This window comes from Cydia pomonella, chromosome 4 (genome assembly GCF_033807575.1).
Source record: "Cydia pomonella isolate Wapato2018A chromosome 4, ilCydPomo1, whole genome shotgun sequence".
Taxonomy (NCBI): Eukaryota; Metazoa; Arthropoda; class Insecta; order Lepidoptera; family Tortricidae; genus Cydia; species Cydia pomonella.
Window position 1 is genome coordinate 23,979,762 of NC_084706.1, and position 21,302 is coordinate 24,001,063.

Below are 21,302 nucleotides of genomic sequence, written 5' to 3' on the forward strand. Positions count from 1 at the left end.
AAATGGAATTTCATAGAAAAAGTACCGTTATTTCGCTAGGATCGCAAAGCTATTCTTCCCTCTTAAAGGAAATGCTGGGACCAATTTGACCTTTATTTAAAATATTCGTGCTCATATTGTAAAATTGATAAATTGTACCGTAAATTGAGGAATCCAGGGAATGGGAAAAGAAGACCGTTTCGTCAGCGTCATTATTTGATTTATAATTTTAAGTTAAGTGACAATTGTGCTGTCTTGCGTTATCTTCCAAATATTTTACGTGTAAAAAAGCAGATTTTTCCTTTTCATTTTATAAAAGGGAATTCCTTTTTATCTATAAAAATTGTCAAGCCTCAGGGGCTATAAAATTGTGATAAGATCGTTAAAAAGATTTGATTGACACTTGAAATCTTTTGCGCATTTTTTGATGAAAACGCTCTAATAACAATCATTTTGGGTTGTTCAATTGCAGATATTTTATTCTGTCAGGTGGCCTCTTCTATCTTATATATCTTACACATTTTTGATGTCGTTTTGCCGTTTGCATTTATTTTAGAGACCGTTTTTAGCTAAAAGCAAGACCATTGTTGTCTGCCCTAAAATTTTTCTGTACTCTTTCGTTTGTCGAGGTGTCCAATAATAGTAGTAGATTGTCTCACAAGAGAGAAAAATTAGGTACCTATAGGTAAATATTTACGGCAGGGGCGTACAACGTATAGGTACATTTAAATCCTGATCGTTGTAAGGGATTTAAGTGTTCACGCCCAAGATGGAAATAATTTTGCTACTATATGACACATCCTGCTTTTCACTTATGAGGAAATCATTATGTTTCAAAACATTATTTAGACAAAACAAGTATGCACGTAATCGATTGTAAAGAAATTGTGGTCGATTTCGTGTATATTACTTTTATATAAAATGTCCTAGAACAGAAAAGTGCCACTTTGATCATACCACCTGGGAATAAAGAGTTATTTGTTTTACAAGGGGGCAAAGTTGTTGTTTAACCCCTCGTGCTAATATTGATACCCGAGCAAGAGAAAGATTCCTAAATTGAATGACGAGCGTAGCGTAAAATAATAACTGTAAAATATCAACCACAATCAATTAAAAATTAATGTTATTAAAAGTCATCATTCAACAGTAAATTCTACCAGCCAATATAAGGAAACAACTCAAAATTTGCATCTGATTACTTTGCCCCACAATAGATAAAATTTGAACAATCAAGAGGGCCTTTACTATTACTAGTTGGTGTGGTGAAAAAGCCTTTTTCCGAATACAAATTCAATATAATAATACGTTCCGGGTGTTGATGGGGCTGCCGCGCTTTTGCAGTGCGTCACAGATGTTCGCTGACGCGCACGTAACATGCTTCAAAGCAGCAATGCGCCTGCGAGCCGCATCGCTGGTACGGCGCGTGCGCGCCAGCCCCAACACCATCCTAACTATGATTGAGGATAGGATCGACTGTCCGTACATAATGCATTGTTGCGGGCTTCATAAGCCCAGTAACGGTGAATCGTTATGATTTTAGTTAAGATATTTATTGTTACTAACATAGTTTTTAAGTTTTATTTTACATAACTAACATTTTATGAGCCACACGCGCTTGAAATAAACGTTAATTTAATTTAATAGGTGATATGAAAAAAGATTGGTAGATACTTTTGACGTATAGTGTGATCCATGACTTTTGACGTTTTTGAAGGAAGTACTTTAACAAGTATGAAGTTGTGGAATACTTCAAGCATTTTGCAGAGCATGGTTCTAAATCTATTAATCGCGGACAAACGTACACACCTACATGCGTCCATACAAACATACGGGTCAAATTGAGAACCTTTTTTTTTTTGCTTTACGCGGGGGAAACCGCGGGCTGAAGCTAGTGAATAAATAAAATAAAGAACTATTTGGGGACAGTCTTACACAGATCGGCCTAGCCCCAAACTAAGCAAAGGGCTAGGCGACGATATACATACGTATATAGATAAATGACATAGATTCTGTCATTCGGCTATCTTATATATCTCGTAATTGTCCGTACGTGTATTGGCACAAGCGAGTTGCACGATAACTTTAATATGGAATGAACGGACTGTAATGATTAAAAAATGAATCATATCTTCGATATTCATTTAAGATATAAATATTTACAATATAGAGAGAAAACCACATCAATGACAACAAAGGCGCGGAACCGGTTATTTAAATACCGGTAAATACCGGTTTATTTCGGTTTACCTCCGAATTTTTACAAGAACTCGAACGTTTTAAGAACTTTATTGTAACCTTGAAAACCGGAGTATTCGACGAGCGATGCAACGGCCGGTCGGCCTGTTGGTGTGCCACGTTAACATAGACACCAGCATAGGAAGAAATCGTTTTTTTTTGTTCTAAACTGGTTGTTCTGGTCTAATTTGACAAGAACTGTTCTCATAAAAACCAGTTTAAAAATAACGGTTATCGGGTAAAACCGAAATTAAAAGATTTTGCGCGAAGTACATGGTAACGGTTTGGAAATTTAACCGTTTTCCGAGTCTTGGACACAACCAATCAATATAAACAAGAAACCTGAAGTAATCGGAATGACATTTTTTTATTAAATCAAGTTTGAATTTGAATTTATAATAGACAAATAAGAAAAATAAGCCTCGTGCTGCAAAGAGTCTGCAACAATAACTAAACGACATCATTCAGATATTCTGATGTCAGCTCAAACTGGCCTTTTGGTTTCGCCGAAGTAGGGTAAGTAAACAATTTTAACAGGTACTTTTAGCCCACCATTTGCCTCATTAACTTGTTTACTTACCTCAGCGAAGGACACGGATTCTCAAAATATTTACTTTCAAATTTATAATTTCGGGGAATTTGTCCCGAACTCTGATTTGACACCTTTAATTTAACGAGGTTATTTATGTAGCAATTTTCTTGTACTTTAAATCATTCTAAGGTTTGTCTTAATTTAATTAATATATTTAGAAGTATTACTATAACTAGCTTAAATAAAATAGGCCCTTGAAACATTGTACCAAGGATGCTGGCGGCATTTCCTCGTTGCGCGGAAGCCGCCATCTCTTCGGTCACCACTTACGTCAACCAGACGTTTCGCGATTTCTGCAAAGTACTTGTGCGTGCTGGGATCCCATGGACCTAAAGTTTCAACGCCAATGTACTTTTTAGTTATTTATGTTTGAACATTTATAAAATGTCTGTGGAGGCTGAAGTTAAGTGTTTATTTGGCACTGGTTTTCAGTGAGGACCTGATTTAAAAAACTACAATTTAGTGGCGGCAAATACGTCAACAAGACACAGGAAAATAATAATAAATAAATATAAATATTATAGGGACATTCTAACACAAAAACTAAGTCCCACGATTAACCCAAGAAGGCTTATGTTGTACTCAGACAACGATATCTGTAACGCGAAAACGAAGCGCAAGGGCACTACCTACCTTTTCTCGAAGCGCTCCGTCGTTTTTTTGAACCCTCATAACTTGCGATTGGATTATACCAAATAAATAAAATTCTCGGAAGATAATAGTGAACTAATTAATCATAAAAAAAATCTATTGCATGGCTTTCATACTTTAGATTTTATTCGTATCTAAAAAACTCCGATTTCGTCACTGACTCACTCACTGATGATCATCAAAACGTTTAGGATACTCCCTGAAGTCCTACGAAGCTGAAATTTGGTATGTAAGATAGTATTAGTACACAAACAACAACACAAATTCAAAAACTTGAATTTTTTTTCCCTAAGGGAGTGAAAAGGGGGGTGTAATTTTGTATGGGGAATCAATAACCGCTGAACCGATTTGGTTGAAATTTGGTATGAAGGTATTTTTTGTTACGGGGAAGGATATAGAATAATTTTTAACCTCCAAATCACCCCGTAAGGGTGAAAAAGGAAGGAAAAAGCGGTTAGGGGGAAAAAGGGGTTGAAGTTTGTATGAGGAATCAGTAAATAAATCAGATTGTATACATGATGCCCCCAGATACCACATAAAATCTGTTCAAAAACGCAGACAACAGAAATAAACGGCCAAAAAAAAAACTTATTAATTATTACATTTTTATATCACCTAGTCGGAAAAGGACTTTTTCTACCCTGCTATTAGGAGACTTCAAAGTGGCAGTTTTATTCCCTGCTAAGTGGGATCAAATTGTCACTTTTATGTTTTATAACATTTGATTGCCAGTATAAAATATTAACAATACATATTCAAATATGAAAATAGTATCCACATAATCGATTACAATTTCTTTTAATCGATACAATGTTTTAGCATATCGATTTTTTTTTAGAATGAAAAGCATTTTCACATGGTACCGAAATTATTTCCACCTTGGGCGGTCACACTTGAATGCCTCAATAAGCTAAGAATTCAATTATAGAATCCTTCGCTTCCTTTAGGATTCAATGTATACCCCCACCGTAAATATGTATATTTTGCTCCCTTGCGACACAAAAGTACTATTAATAATATTAATACATTTCTCGTTTTCGTCAGGAGGTTATGAACCCATGCATGTGATGCGGGATGGCATCAAAGCGTTCATTTTCCTTAATTGGTGTGAAATGGGACTTAAAGAGAGCGGAAAGCGACAAGTTTGTCAAAGCAGGTGTAGAGCCATAGATCACCTTATATAGATTCCGTTTTAAATAAATATAAAATACATTTATTCATGACAGTCACAATGTGCGAACATGTGCAGACAACAAAAGCAGAGGAACAAAATATTAAGAGCGCATCACGAAATGGACCCAACAAACTTCATAGTCAAAGAGAGTTTTGACATTTAAAATAAAAATAACTGAACTGCTATAACCTTTTTCAACTCTAGAGCTCTTAGACGTATAAGTTATTTACATATATAAAGGTGAAAACCGTGGACGTAACACTAATGAACTGTTGTATCATCACTGAGTTACGAGTAGTATAAGGCTAGTACTCCCGGGCTGTGCGGGCAAAAATATTGTGGTTTCGCTCTGGTGCGGACCTCGTAGCTTATAGAATGTATAGGTAGAAAAGAGTCCAATATATGGTTCGATTTCTATTATAACGTAGAATTTTTTGACACTTTAAAACACGCAGGAGGTCTTAAGGCCTCTCATCGCACTGAGAGTGAAAAGTACGTCCAGTGCGGACAGGGGGTCTAAAGACATCATATAGGTAGTACGGGCTTATCCGCCCCCTCCAGCACCTGTCTATGTCTATGATACTCGAACTATGACCCAGTGATGTGCACGCGTCTATGAGCAATGTACGTCATGTATTGCATTTGCTCGTGAGTCAAAATACGTACATTCTAAGTAGTAAGTTTCAATTGTGTTCAGTGTTTAAGTTAAATACCCAAGAAGTGCTGTTGGTCAGTAAGTTATATTAACAATAAGTATCGCATGTGATGAAGAATGCTACAATTAGCAGAGAATCAGAATGAAGTGCAAGACGAAACCTCTGTGCCAAAATATTGCCGATTTTCCAAAAAGTTACTGCAAAAGCGAACACAGTAAGTGAGCCGTCTTCTAGAAAAATACCTTGATTCACTTACAGTATATAATAAAGTTTTTTGATTTATCGATAAAATGCATTTTTATTAGGAACATCAGTAGACGTAAATACAAATGTACCTCAAATTCAGTGCTGTACGAGGTCCAAAAGCCTCCTAATTCTTTTTTGACATTATTCCATATTCTGACATCAGAACTTTGGGCGAAACTAAAACAAGACAAAACAGTCCTTTAGCAACAGCATTATATAAGTATCATTCACAAATTAGTGAATTTCATGAGAAAAAAAACATTTTAATATTCTTGTTCCTTGAGTGGTCTTAAGGCCCTTAACCGCACCGGTGAAATGGTACAGTTAAGGCGTAAAGACCTCTTACAGCACTAGTTGAAATTTAGCAATATTTTGAGCCGCAGTGAACGTGCTAATGGGGGGAACACCGTAAGTTTCCTGCAAGTGGTACGTGTACAAACGAAGAGTTAGAAGCAACATAGAAGCTCATAGATAGCCTTACCTGATAGACGGTGTTATCCATATTGATCTTAGTATGTATAGAAGCGCCAATCTCTAGTGGCCGCGTGTTGTCTTACATGCTCATTCTACAGTATTGTGGTCTGTGGAAACGCTAATTACAAACTAGGCCGAGATCCAAAAGGTGGCTTCTGTCCACCTGAAAACAAGTTTTTTGCTTCACTTTTCTTGCTAAGGCTTTTGAATTTTAACATTCCGATTTTGATGACACAGTTGTGCTGCCTGCTCAGATAAATACATTACTTAAGAGGCTGTCAATACCTAAAGCGCGCACACTGTCTATTTGTATCGGAGTAAATGAGATAGCACTGTCGCATGTTACTGGGCCTGGGCAAGGGAATAATAAGAAAAATATTTAAATAAAAAAAGTGGATTATTAGTGTAATATTTTACTCAATAGCGGTTTTGTTGTTTTGTATGTTTTGAAATTGTCATTTTAATTGCAGACCCATAAGTCAAAACAATAAAGACATAAAAGCGTTTAATTGTGATTTTAAGACCAATCTTTGCAATTATTTTCTATCGAGCTGATTTCGTTCAATCATGTATCGAGTACAACCTGGGTCTTTGAAATATAATTAATGGGTCATTCTCGCATTTCGTGCAAATCGGTGTTTTAGGTAATTTACCAAAAATGTGTTGTTGTTTTCGAATATCTGTAAAAGCAAGGTTGTAACATACGGCCTAAAGTATATGTCTCTTCAACGAACAATTCTAAAAAGGTAATAGTTTTCTTTATATTTACAATTAACACCCAATTTTTTCATTCCTCTCTACATGTAACGCATGAAGGTATAACTTTGACCTACATTTGAACCTTAAGATACTAAAAATAGAAAACTCGTTGTTTGCTCACTTAATGACTTATTTAGTTATATTTTAAATCGTTTAATATTAGAAGCTAGATATTAACAGTTAAAATTATACAGCCTTATAAGTGTATGGTTCAAGTAATTTCTTCATTACCGACGCGAGAAATGGATTAGCTATATTTTGCTACATAGCAAGGGTATATAGCGTCTACCGCCGATGCTACGCATTGTTCGTCAGTCAGTTGGCCGCGTGATCTCGTAGCGGACGCGCGTATGCCGCTGTTAGCGAACATACCTACGTTCTCGCGTGTCAAAAAGGAGTGTGGTTCAAAACAATCTTCATCGCCATCCAGTGATTTACACAGTAAGTTCCAAGTATACATTATTATAATTATACGTAATGAAGTGTTTTAGTGTTGCCTTCCAGATGGTTTATTCTGCAACATTAAAGTCTGATGCCAACCGACGTAGGCGACAAAAACTTCCAAAACTTCATTCATATCTGTTTCATTCAGTTCTTTTCCTTCCAGTTTTACTGGGGAAGGTAATGAATGCATTAAGAAGGTAATGATAATATATTCGAGGCAGTACATTTAATAGAAAGAGGCTCAGTTATTATAAAGATTACGTTGTTATAAACATTTAAAACTGTAGATATGTAATAATAGGGGAGCCCAACCGGGGATTTTTCGGGTTTACTCGAGCGCAGTAGATTAACATAAACCTGCCGCTCTGTTACCTTTACTTGTGATGACACTCAAAACATGAGTGTTCAGTACTTCTGTGATACATACGTTTTGAATGTGGGAGTGAGTTTGATATATATTAATCTTAAGAAATAGTATATCATAAAAATCTGGTTATTCTACTTCTGGTTTTAGTTCATAAACCTGGTTCGTCGTGCATAGCAGCTCCGGACGAAGATACGGAGCCAACTGCACCACCTTAGCATCGTCGCCGCTCGCGAATTCGTTGCACCGCGCTTCGTAACGAAATGCGGTGACAGTGTGAGATAATCGCCTTTTTTTGGTGAAGCAGGGGTAAATGCATTTACGCATCTCACCCCCGGGCCAGGTCAGCCCATGTGGGGGTAGTATGTGGGACTCGCTCCTACCACAGCTCTCTCTGCTACACAGAGAGAGGGGAGGAGAATACCCACTAACATCCCCTGCGGCGTCACCCGCTCTGCCATTACTGGGAGCGCCGAGGGATTGCAGCCATTCTACCACGACGCTCCCCAGCATAGACGCTGGGAGCACCCGCGCTAAGGAAGGAGAGGACCAGGGACGCTATGGCCCTCCCCCTAGACGTGTGGGGCCGTATGGTGGGTACCCAGCCCACCAGCCCTATTGGAAGATCAGACTTAGGCTGCTGCATAGCGCCTTCGCCTTCTCCTCTGCCGTCTGCGCCTGACAGGATGCGCGTCCACATTTTCCTCGCGTATTCGCTCAGCGGCCTCCTTTTGTATCATAACGGTTTCACAGAAGGTGGCAACTGCATTCCACGATCTCTCGCTGCATAACATGGCCGAGACAACACTATGCAGCGAGAGATTATGCCCAATAACGCCCGTTAGGGCACCTCTCTCGGTATCCCACCGGTTACACGCCTCCAAGGTGTGTTGGGCTGTGTCGTCCGAGTCACCACATTCATGACAGACCGGACTCGGCTCCCGTTGAATTTTGTACAGGTAGTGACCGAAGCACCACCTGGGTCAGCCGGTATGATAGCACACCTCTTTTCCGCTTTATCCATTCCCAGAACGATGAAAAGAGTGCCCCAATGGTGCGGGTGCCATAGAGCGAGTCCTCCAGGTTTTCCTTCCATCGTTCCAGGAGCCTCTCTTCTGCCTGACGTAGCACTCGCTCCGACTCTTCGGGGTCTACGCGTTCTCCCCGCGCCCTCGCCTCCGCCCTCATTCGGTACCTCTCCGCCAGTACCTGAGCATCAAGCTCCCACGCAGGGGTATTAGCTATGAGGCACGCTGCGGCATGGGACGCCGTTAAATATGCCCTGATGGTGCGTTGTGCTCCTTAGTACTCCCGCATACAGTCACTGACACGGAGCATTCGGACCGCCTACATTTGGGAGCAGTCAGCACAGGGCTGAGGCATTCAAGTTCCCGGATTTGCGAGCCTCCTCTAGCACATTGTTGGCTTCCGTGCAGACTTCGTCAATTATGTCCCCCTCATAGATTTTCGAGACCGGGGAGGAGCTCTTTACAACTTCTGAGCTGATGGCAGGAGTTGCCCTGGTATACTCATAGATGTCCTTCCCTCGTGCACGTATGATACGTCGCTCCGCATCCTCATCAACGTCAGAGATCATTTCATACTCATCCGAATCTATATTCCGCAGTTGTGCTTTAGCTCTTGCCATGCCTGAATATTTACCTCCAGCTTTTCCTCTACGCGCAGTGTTTATTTTTGGGGCAACATCCGGCTGCAGATTCCCAGCATCGTCTTCGTGTGCACGTTTCCCATTTTTATAGGGCTTCCCTTAGTCAAATGTTCTTTAAGGACTAGCTTTGTTATCACTTTGTTTTAGCATTAAAATGGCCAGGCCAGAGAAAAAAATGACCAAAGAAGACTGACTAGCAAAAGATAGGCAGCGTAAAAAAGAAAAATATTAGATTATAAAAAATAATCCCGAATTATATGCGATACAAAGAGAAAAAGAAAGAAATAGATACTTGTTAAGAAAGGAACAAAAAAGATTTGTAGCATAAAGGAAATGACACCTCGTGCTCAAAGAAAACAGAAAGAAATGGCGGTCAAATAGTAAAAAATTTTTTTTAGTAAAAATTAGCAAAACACGCCATTAAAATAATTGCTATGCAAGAGATTAATTCGAAATTGCGTAGGTAGTGAGTCAATTAATGATAATGTAACAATTTAAAATAATAGACTAATCAAAGACCGATTGAAATTTAGTTTAGTTTTTTGAATAAAACAATAATTATGTTGGTTACTTAAACTATTAAATAACAAATAAGGATCGGCTGTAACAAAATTCTTCTTATTCAGAAGCATACATATATATTTCTTTGGGAGACTTTTTATGCCACCTTTTCACTATTTCATAGTTTTATGCAGGTATATTGTGTATTTGCTAAATGCCAGACATTAATCGACACGTTTTTAATATTGTTGATTTTATTAATGTTGTTAATTTTCTTTAAATAAAGATTTTTATGTCAGATTTCATAAGTTTGTTTCATTACAGTCCAGTGAAAAAATTACCGTCCGATGCCAATTTCATTCCTTTCCTTTATCATTCATTACCATCTCAGGCCATTTCATTACCAGAGCGTAGTTCATTACCAGTAGCCCTATTAAATGAAAAGTAATAAGGTTACGAAGGTGCCTTTAGCATAAAAGTGTTAATAAACGAATCCACACATTGACGAAATCCAAAATTTTATCAATTAAAAGAAAAATTAGAAATCGAGAGAATATCACCGATTTGCACGAAATGAGAGAATGACCCTAATATGAACATATATTTTTCTTACTTGACTAAAACAAATAGTCTTTCTTAAAAAACTGTTTAAGTAACATCAATTTCAAGGACATTGGGTGTTGACAGCCTCTTAAGACCAAAGTGACCCGCGCGAAATCACCTTTTCATACAAACTTAGTCCCCATTTTCCTCTCTGGATAGCATTATTGAAAATATTTTGACACAATTTGTTGTATATCAACCAGAGCTATGCCCCTACGTTTGATTATTTAGAATTTTTAATTAACTGGGACCTGGGATTAGTCCGGTCCGAATAGCGACGGTAAATATCAAGTGATATTTCATACCTAAGTTCCGTAAAACTCATTGGTACGAGCCGGGGTTTGAAACTTTGAACCCGCGACCTCCGGATTGCAAGTTACACGCTCTTACCGCTAGGCCACCAGCGCTTCTATTAAAAAATCCCATAATGTAGGTAATCACTTGATAATATCTGGGTTGAATTCATTTCGACAACCGAAGCGTGTGGAATAGCGTGTGTTATTCAAATGTCCTTAACTTTTGAAAACATTTTAGACACATTAGTATTAATAAAAGTTGAAAAGCGTACATCCAACTTTGCTTTTTACATATAGATGAAATGAAAATTAATTCAGTGAATAACAAACTTTCTGGTCGTTTGATATTACGAATAAGCCCGTAAGTACATACCTATATGGGAGTTTTCAGAAAATAGTGTACTTATGCAATTATCGTGTGTACCTAGTACCTATACAATCCGCAAAACTATCTGGCCGGTCAGGTCATAATGCCATCTCTTTCACTCTTGGTTGGTCTTAACAAGGGTAAAGGAGATAGCATTATGATCTCAGTGGCCACTTAGTTTTGCGGCAAGTATAGTCAAGAAAAGGTAACGCTATCAAGTTTTATAACGACAATTAAGCATCAAATCTTTATGGTAATTAACATTTTGCATTTTAGGGCTCCGTAGTAAACTATAACCCTTATTGCTTTGCCATGTCCGTCTGTCTGTCCGTCCACGGCTTTGCTCCTAGATCCATGCATGGTGACAGAACGGTAAAATAAAAACTATTGAATAAATTTTTAGGGTCACTCCCATAATATGTTTTTTTTGTCCGTTTTAACCAAATGGTGTGGGGTCTTTCAAAAGGTCTTTCAAAACGAATACGGGTTTCCAACAACCATTTTTAGGGTTGCCGGGCAGGGAGAGCCTGGGGTCCGCTTGACAACTAATCCCTAGAATTAGCGTAGACACTAGTTTTTACGAAACCGACTGCTAACTGACCTTCCAACCCAGAGGGTAAACTAGGCCTTATTGGGATTAGTCCAGTTTCTTCACCGAAAAGCGACTGGTAAATGTCAAATGATATTTCGTACATAAATTACGAAAAACTCATTGGTACGAGCCGGGGTTTGAACGAGCGACCTCCGGATTGCAAGTCGCACGCCCTTGCCGCTAGGCCACCAGCGCTTTCTTGAGCATATCTGCTGCCTTACGTTATCTCTCAAATAAAAAACCTGGTATGGGAATCATCAAAAAGCTGATTTGATAAAAAATCATAATAATTCAGCCTATAAGTATACGTCCCACTGCTGGACACAAGCCTCCTCTCATGTTATCAGAGGGCTTAGTCCCCACGCTGGCCCAATACGGGTTGGGGACTTTGAATTTCTTTTCGAATGTACGCAGGTTTCCTCACGATGTTTTCCTTCACTGACGAATAAAAAAAGGCACCCAACTCATAGAGGCATAGAGATCCAGTATTTTACGCCATGAGTTGTTGTTTTGGCAACAAACCATAGAAGCGGAGCGTGAATCTCGCGACCTAAACGCGTAAGCGCCATAGATTTTTACGGCGCTTAGGACGTTTTGGTCGCGTGTTATAGATTGCGATTGCGATAATTCATTGTTTGGTATGGCTTCTCTTTTGTAATAACTCAATGAACCAAATTACTAATTTCAAAACAAAGACACGGGTAAAAGCTAGTATGTCTATATTTCTCGGACCAAATACGAAAAAGTTTTATACATATAAGGTTTTCTATCTCTTCAATCATGAGTAGCCTCTTAAAAGGGACAGTTACTTTGAAAAGGGGACCGAAATATTGTGATCCAAAAGGGACCTTAGATAAGGGTATATTTATTTTTATAGCTAGATTGATCATTGCCTATAATAATATAGAGAGAGAATATTTCCAAACAATGAATATGGGAAAAGGCTCTGGCCAACATACCTGCCTAATATCCTGAACAGCTTACCCAAACAAGTAGTAGAAACTTTAGAAAAATATCCTGATAAAATAAAGAGTACACTTAAGAAAGCACTGATTAAAATGAATTAATTTTGTTACAAATAGATTGGTTTATAATAACATGTAAGCACTAACTGCCAACAGGACTAATTATATACTAAGTTAAGGCTAAACTTAGTTAAGATAATCTCTAAATATAGCGATTGTAACTGAGTTCAGACTGTACCTCAACAAAAACAAACACTGAAATAAACAGATTTTTTTATTATTTTTTTATTATTGAATAATTAAAATAGTGGGCATTTAACTTTCCGGCCTTGATTAAAGGTACCATTTGAGTACAGACTACAACAGCATTACTGCTGGAGTATTGCGGCGTGACAATGGTTAGGTATATAGTTGTAAAACTTTATAGTTCGTGTCACCCACGTGCAACTTTCCCGAATGAAGGTTGAGGGAGGCGATTGGCTGAGATACGCGTCATACTCGTGAATGGATGCTGTTTTCGGAGACCGGTCTACAGGTTATGTTATAAGTATGTAACTTTACTTTTGAGTGGCATTTACGTGAGACACTTTATTCGGTTATTGTCTGTTTGTCTGATTTAATTTCTTGTCTGTTAATAGGGTTGTTTCCAATTTTTTGAAATGCTCGTATTACGTTCTATATTAACTAAAAGTTGCCCTAAAATTTAACTTTTATACTAAAACGGCTTTAAATATGTTATATTAACAAATATATTTTGACAGATGCTTTCGCGCCTAAAACGCTCTTTGAAAATTGTGTGACGTCACAGTTTACGGTTTGACACATAACTACATAGGCACGTAGAAGATACGAACTGTCAACTGACATTAGTCATTTGTTGTTTATCGCCTAACTGTCAACAGTGTCAAACCGAGAGTTGTGACGTCATCAGAATCTTCAATGACGTTTCGAGTTTGGTCACGTGACGTGTGCCAAAAGATATTTTAAATTCAATATTTACAAAAATATGGTTATTACAGGTCCCCTAAAAGTGTTAAACTTGTTCTTATAATCCAAAAGAATTTATTGGGATACAATTCTGCCCTAAGATTTGTAGATGGAAACAACCCTATTATTTATATAAGAATTCAAGTCTTGGAAATCCTTTACATCTCTATGGATAATTCATTGAACTTTTGTTTTATTATATTTAATCTCTGACAGAGACTTATACACCTCAAAATAATTTTGGTTAGGTTAGTTGTTTTTTGTGTAATTCGACATTTAGAGACTTTATACATCTCTAATAAAGTATATATTACTTCATTGATTCCATATTGTTATAATAAGTAATAGAAAAATCTAAAAAAATCAAACGTTTTGTTTTTTTTCGATTAGCTATGGTTGATATACCAATTGTGTAAAAATATTTTCCATAATGTCAATATCCAGAGAACAAATTAGGGACTACATATTGAATAGATTTCCATATGAATTAGTAAGCTCATTAGAAGGTCGAACATGTGGGCAAGTTAGATCTATGATAAAGAAACACATGCTTAAAATGCGAAAATAATGAAAATTTATATAAAGATGAAGTGTACTGTATAATTAATTCTACACGCCTAGACTCCTTAACTCAAAAAATCTTTTTAATTTAAGATTAGTAGTTAAGTAAGAAAAATGCATGTTTTTTTTGGTATGAAATAAACAGATTAAATTATTTAATTTTTTTTTTTGTTTGTATGGAGAATCGGCCGTCCTCGTTCCTCTTAAACAGTTTTTAAGAAGTTTTCAGTGATTATTAGTTACTGTAGCCGCCGTGCAGGTCAGGATGTCGACGACTCAAATAAAACTTCGATTTATAATAAAGTAAAGTTTAATCTTCCAAAAGGTACTGGTTTAGGGTTCTTGCCAAAACGGTTCAATGTAGAAAGTGGGTGTTGATAGTATGAGGAGGATGATGAAAGAGTGATTTGCAATTTATGATCAGTACAAAAAGGTAGTTTAAATTTAGATGCTTCTAATTGGCCGCGATACAGAATATGTGGAGCGCTCCTATTGGTGCTTTTAAAAAGCCTCCGAATACTAGCCGAGCCCGACGGCTGCGTTTAGCTACTGCATTGATTTTTATACAATAATAAGTTGCATTCGCAACAGTTACAATTAAATAATTATGACAATGATGCATCATGGTGGTTTGTTTACAAATGGCACACTGATACTCGTATTGTAATCTGTATCTCTATCACTCTTGCACATTCAAGTGCTAAAGAGGCGAGTGAAATTTCGATTTATGAATTTCGCGAATACCCTCAATACCTTTTTTTTATGATAGAGGAGGCAAACGAACAGACGGATCGCCTGATGGTAAGCAATTACCGCCGCCCATGGACAGCTGCAATACCAGAGGGGTTGCAAGTGCGTTGCCGGAATTTAAGATGGGAGTACGCTATGTGCTAGTGTCGCCCCCTCACCTTACGCAGAGTTTTTCGTAATGTGTATTCCCTATAAATAATGTTCTATTCTAGAGTCAGACTAAGCTAAGTTGGAAGCGATTTTGATAGCCCAGCCTGTATATGTTCTAAGTAAACGTCATAATTTCATAGAACGTTGACGTTTGAAATAACACTTGCACTGTCTGGGCTGTCAAAATCGCTGCCAACTTACCTTGGTATGACTCTTATTTTTTCTATTCTATCTATGGCACGTTGCAAAGCTCGGAATCCGGTTTTTAAAATACCGGTTTATTTCGGTTTTACTCCGAACTTTTATAAGTACTCGAACGTTTTAAGACTTTATTGAACCTAAAAAAACAGGTTTATTCGACGAGTAACGTAACGGCCGGTCGGCCTGGTGATGTGCTACGTAAATATAAACACCGACATAGGACGAAACCAGTTTTTATTATTCTATTTTGATAAGTAAGTTCAACGGTTAAAAAATAACGATTTTTCGAGCGAAACCGAAAATAAAAGGTTTTGCGCCAAGTACCTACATGATAACGGTTTGGAAATTTAACCGGTTTCCGAGCCTTGGCACGTTGTTCTATCCGCTACTATTAAGATACCCGGATTCACCAGCAATATTGCTGCAGTAATGCTGCTGACTCTTACTGAAGAATTTTTTTTTCCATATTCAATTTGACGTTACATAAATAATGCTTTTGTAGTCTGAATCCGAACGATACCTTAATGCTGACTGGTACGAACATGTTTGCAGAATTTCCTTGTTTTAAACTATATGGCGAATATCCCCTGTTCAAAACTCGGCGCGGTCGCCCGGCAACCGGGAGCCATTTAAAGGGATTTATTCGATTTACTTTTAGGGACCTCTAGTTATATTCCCATTGCTGTCGCGATTGCAACGTATAGGCCAATTCGAACGTATATTGACATAATAATGATATCGAAAGTACCAGGCCGACACTGTACACTTTACGCCAAACCGATATTTGAATGATGATGGATCATTCGTGCATTCATTTCGCTCGGACTTGTTTATATAAGCATATAAGTATTTATTAGGGCTAGCTAGACGTACGCGCATATGATAACTGACAGTATTCAGATACCGTTTGTGTCAAGCGTACTAGACCAATTAGAGTTTTAGTTATTCGATCTGTTTCCGATATGATACATTTCTTCAACCGAAAATGTCACTTTTGGGTCTCCCCAGATATATCGACGCGCAATCGGCAACAACTGATAGAAAAAAGCTTTGTCTGCACTATTAGAGCGGAAAAGACGTCGTTCGACTCGGATCGGCTCGGCCGCTGCCTGCCGACGCGTCGACGTATTTTTCGTCCTTATTCAATTCAATTTTCCGCGTCGATAAATCTGGGGAGATCCTTTGACACTGACAGATCAGTATCTTATCGGAAACACATCGAATAACTAACACACGAATTAGCCATTCAGTTATCGTGTATTACACTTGTATTTGTCCGTAAACGGCGCGAGCGAGACGCACGATATTGAAATAACAATAAATATCAGATATTCGAATTCGAATACGTTAGTCGAATTTTCGAGCAATCAATGAAGTCATCAATGGAATACGTGAAAATTCATGAAAACATTTTTTTTTTCTTTTATTAAGAAACAAACAGTCTTCTAAATTAAATATAAATGTGCTAAATTTTATTAACTATATTTTTTTATATTTGTTTTGCTACAAAACATCTGAGCTTTGTAATCATTTACCTGCAAAACGTATAAATAAACTGATTTACGCCATACACAATATATCTAGGTAAGTATATAGGGTTGGGACGGCTAAGATCGGACGCTTTTTTTAAATTTTTGGCAGTGTTGCATTTTTTTTCATATCCTACGACTATTTTCTAAATGTCTTGTTAATAACATGAGGAAATAGAAGACTTACAAAATTAAAACATACTATATCTTACTAGAGATACACACATCAAATTACTTAATATATATAATACTAATATCAAATATCAAACCTTTTCAAACAAATTTATTCAGCAAATAGGCCACAGGGGCACTTTTTAATATCCATTTTTACAAACAATAAAAATTACAAAATACATTTACAAATATGGAATCGATGAAATAATATTATATGGTTTCTTAGAGATGTATACAGTCTCTAAATGTAAAATTACACAAAAAAAACTATGATAGAAAAATAAAACCAAAAAATACTAAAATTCTTTAGTATAAGTCTGTCAGAGAAAAAATAAAATATAAAATCATTAAATTATCCTTAGAGATGCAGAGGGTCTCCAAGATTTGAATTCTTGTATAAATAATTAAAAGTCAAGAAATTAAATCAGACAAGAACCGAATGAAGTGTCTCACGTTAATGCCACTCAAAACAAAAACAAAAACAAAACAAAAACAAAAGTTACATATTTATAACATAACATGTAGCCCGTGTAAGCTTTAAACAGACCGGTTTCCACGAACAGCACCCGTTTCACGAGTATGACGCGTATCTCAGCCATCGCCTCCCTCAACCTTCATTCGGGAAAGTGGCGACCCGATCTCCATGTGTCCAAAACTAAAATTAACTAAAACAATACAATCAAGCGAGAACATGATGATCTCTTGAGTCAGTTCTACTGGACGCTAGTATGGTTATTTCACAGAAAGAAAACGAAAACACTATTGCCTACATTTTTATCATACTATCAAGATCAAGCTACTGGCTTAAAGGCATCTTTATCATCTATAAAATCATTTATAGTACGCCTTTTTTTACTATGGGAAAAAAAATACTCCCATAGAAAATCTCAAGGTCAGACAGCCAAATGTATGAAACAGGCATTTTTTTTTTTGCGATTTCGGAGTCGTTTCCATAGTAAAAATTGCTCATTATGACCTTTATATTAACCCCATAAATTATTGCAGGTGACTAAATAAACACTTTGTATGATGTAAACGCCAGCCGCCAAAAGGTTCCTTTTCCGTGGAACGTCACATATATATATATACAGGGTGATTCAGGAGACGTGAGCAGGAAATATATATAGAAAAAACGTGGTTTACATACTTTTGGCCTGCGGCGTACAATGTGTACATAATTATGTCCAGCTGTGGACTATCGTGAGCTGATAATGAGGGTCATAATGAGAATAAAGATTATTATTATTTGACAGCCAATATTCTAGCAAGCACTAAACTATAAAGTTATAAATAAATAAATATTATAGGACATTTTTACACAAATTGACTAAGCCCCACGGTAAGCTCAAGAAGGCTTGACTGTCTTGTTGTGGGTACTAAGACAACGATATAACTATATAAATACATAGAAAATAACCATGATTCAGGAACAAATATAATATAAATATATGTGCTCACCACACAATTAAATGCCCTTGCCGGGATTCAAACCCAGGACTAAGGCTTCATAGACAGGGTCACTATACAACAAATCTAATATATTATATAACAATAATACACAGTGTTTGTTTTCGACAACATATAAACAAAATAACGCGTCTTGTGCAAAAATTGCAAAAAAATTTTTTAGGCAACAATTGTTTTTTCTGATTACCGCAAGATTGCGTGGTTAAAATCTGTCGGGTTTTAAACTTATCGGGACACAGGTACGTCCTTAAACTACGTCCAAAATGTCATCTCGCTTTGTGTGGTAGGGCACAGCACAGCGGATGTCATTCCAGATCTAGAGCAGAGCCCAACTAGGGAAGTACCTCCGCCTTACAGAAAACCGCAGGCAAATAACAGTTAGTAAACTCTCTTCTCATAGTTTTGTGTTCCTGCTGGTGAGTAAGGTTGCCAGAGCTCAACTATTAGGGTGCGGAGTGATAGGGTCGGCAAAGCGCATGTAACTTCACCGTAGTTGCAGGCGTACATAGGCTACGGAGACTGCTTACCATCAGGCGGGCCGAATCTTTGTTTGCCACCGACGTAGTATTAAAAAAATAAACCCACAATGACGAAAACCTAAGGCCCGTCAAGCAATATAAATAACACTCGCAGCCATCGACCCTCCGAAGGATTTACTCTATACGGATGACAGGGGTTTTTACACAGGGGCTTAAAAAGGTCGATTAAAATTGTTAAGCGCGAAGAATACGAGATGATGTGGATAAGAATGAAGTGATGGATCCTTTCTCAATGTCACCTCACATTTTTGATGAATTAGCTGTAAATTTTGACAGCATTTCTGGTCTACTTAATTTTTAATCTGCAATATAAAAAATAGAACAGTTATACTTAGGTCATCATCATCATCATACTGTACTGGCCAATTTCGAGCGACTGTTTAGTACTGGTTAGTGTGAGCGACGTTCATGAACTCTCAGATGGCTGACATAACCGATTTTAGCAGCAAATGTACGGCCACATTCAGTGCGGGTCAGCACCCCTCCGACAAAATAAAATTGTAATTGACGACTGCAGGTGGTCGGGTTATTAACTCGTCACCAAGGCTCGGAAACCGGTAAAATTTCCAAACCGTTATCATGTACTTAGCGCAAAACCTTTTAGTTTCGCTCGATAAACCGTTATTTTTAAATCTGTTTTTTAAAGAACAGTTTATGCTAAATTAACCGGTAAAAATAATAAAAACCAGTTTCTTCCTATATCGGTGTCTATGTTTACGTGACACACCACCATGCCGCCCGGTCGTTGCGTCGCTCATCGTATAAACCGTTTTTTTAGGCTACAATAAAGTTCTTAAAACGTTCGCCTTCTTATAAAACATAGGAGGTAAACCGAAATAAACCGGTATTTGCCGGTATTTTAAAAACCGGTTCCGCGCCTTGATCGTCAAGTTTCACATCAAATTCCACTCGCCTCTGCTCTTGGAAGGCTTGCACATTTGTCCTAATTGTATGCCTCCACTACAGCCGAAACTTAGAAATTAAAGTCACAATAGGAATGTTGAACTGTGGCTAAAATTAATTTTATTATATCATTTAAGACTATATACACAATTATATAATACAAAAATTTTGAAAAAACATAAACTTACAATTTACAAACCTCCTTTGAGCGCGACATACAGGATATAACAAAAATAGTGGGGATACGTTTAAGGGCATATTTAGGATCGTGTTCTAATTTGGAAAAACTAGAAGAAAAATCATATTGCCGCAAAACAATCTCAGGCAAATCGGCTAACTCTCCATACAAACGCCAAACATTTTTTGCGTCAAAAATGTTTCTTCAGCTTTTCCTAATCTCAACACGATACTTTACTCCGGGGCAAAGACTGCTGCTATATAAATCGCAATTCAAACCCCATATATTGCTGTCACCTTTGGGCAAGAGCACCTGGATGCCAGCTTGGGCCCGTCGACTCAGTCCAAAGGCGTGCTGTGCGAATCGTCGATGATCCTAAACTCACAAGCGGTATTGAACCATTAAATCTAAGGAGAGACTGCCTCCTTGTGTGTGTTCTACCGCTTGTACAATGGGCTTTGCTCTGAAGAATTGTTTGACATGATGCCAACGGACACTTTGTATCACCGCACCGCTCGCCGTCGGCAGGGTGCTCATCCTCACACTCTAGAAACTAAATGGTCGCGTACTGTGCGGCTTAAGAGGAATTTCCTCCCGCGGACGCTTCGGCTGTAGAATGAGCTTCCTGCCAAGGTTTTCCCGAGGGGCTACAGTACGGGGTTCTACAAAAAAGGAGTGTACAGATTTTTAAAGGGTCGCATGTAATATACCTGGTATTGCAGGTGCCCATAGGCTACGGTGACTGCTTACCATCAGGCGGGTGGTATGTTTGTTTGCCACTGACGTGGAATAACAAAAAAATTATACTGACGAATATGCCCTTAAACAGATCCGTTTTGTTACACCTTGTATTCCGAACACTTCAGGAATTCATCATCAGGTTTATAGTGCGTGTCATCCACGATGACGCGCAGATTTGTCAAATCTAACCTTTAATAACATGACAACACGAGTCAAGGCACGCGTCATGGTGAATGACACTATCTATATTCGCTGACGTTTTCATCTCGACGACGCGGCGGCGCACACTCACATTCTCTCCCGCAATCTCGGATATGATCGGTTTATAAAGACGCTGATGAAACTATGTTTGTCTGTTTTACAGATGAAGGCGTGGACCGCGACAGAGCAGGACACCTCGTTGCCCTGCTGCCGCACGCTGCACATCAAGCATGCGGCGTATGCGAGCGCACTCTATACATTGGTAAGTTTCAGCCGAGATAACGTTTTATTCGGAATGAAATGTAAATTGCTAACAATTTTAGTTGGCATCGAGCGATATGGCAATCGGCTCCG

General features: G+C 37.9%; 1 protein-coding gene across 4 annotated transcripts in view; it reads left to right on the forward strand.

Moving 5' to 3' along the window:
* The window catches only part of LOC133517315 (uncharacterized), a 132,383-nt gene that overhangs the window by 12,919 nt on the left and 98,162 nt on the right, over positions 1–21,302 (forward strand). For all 4 annotated transcript variants that reach the window (XM_061850574.1, XM_061850573.1, XM_061850572.1 and 1 more), the window contains exon 2: positions 21,112–21,210. In XM_061850574.1, coding sequence (XP_061706558.1) covers positions 21,112–21,210 — 99 coding nt within the window. The remainder of the gene's footprint in view (positions 1–21,111; positions 21,211–21,302) is intronic.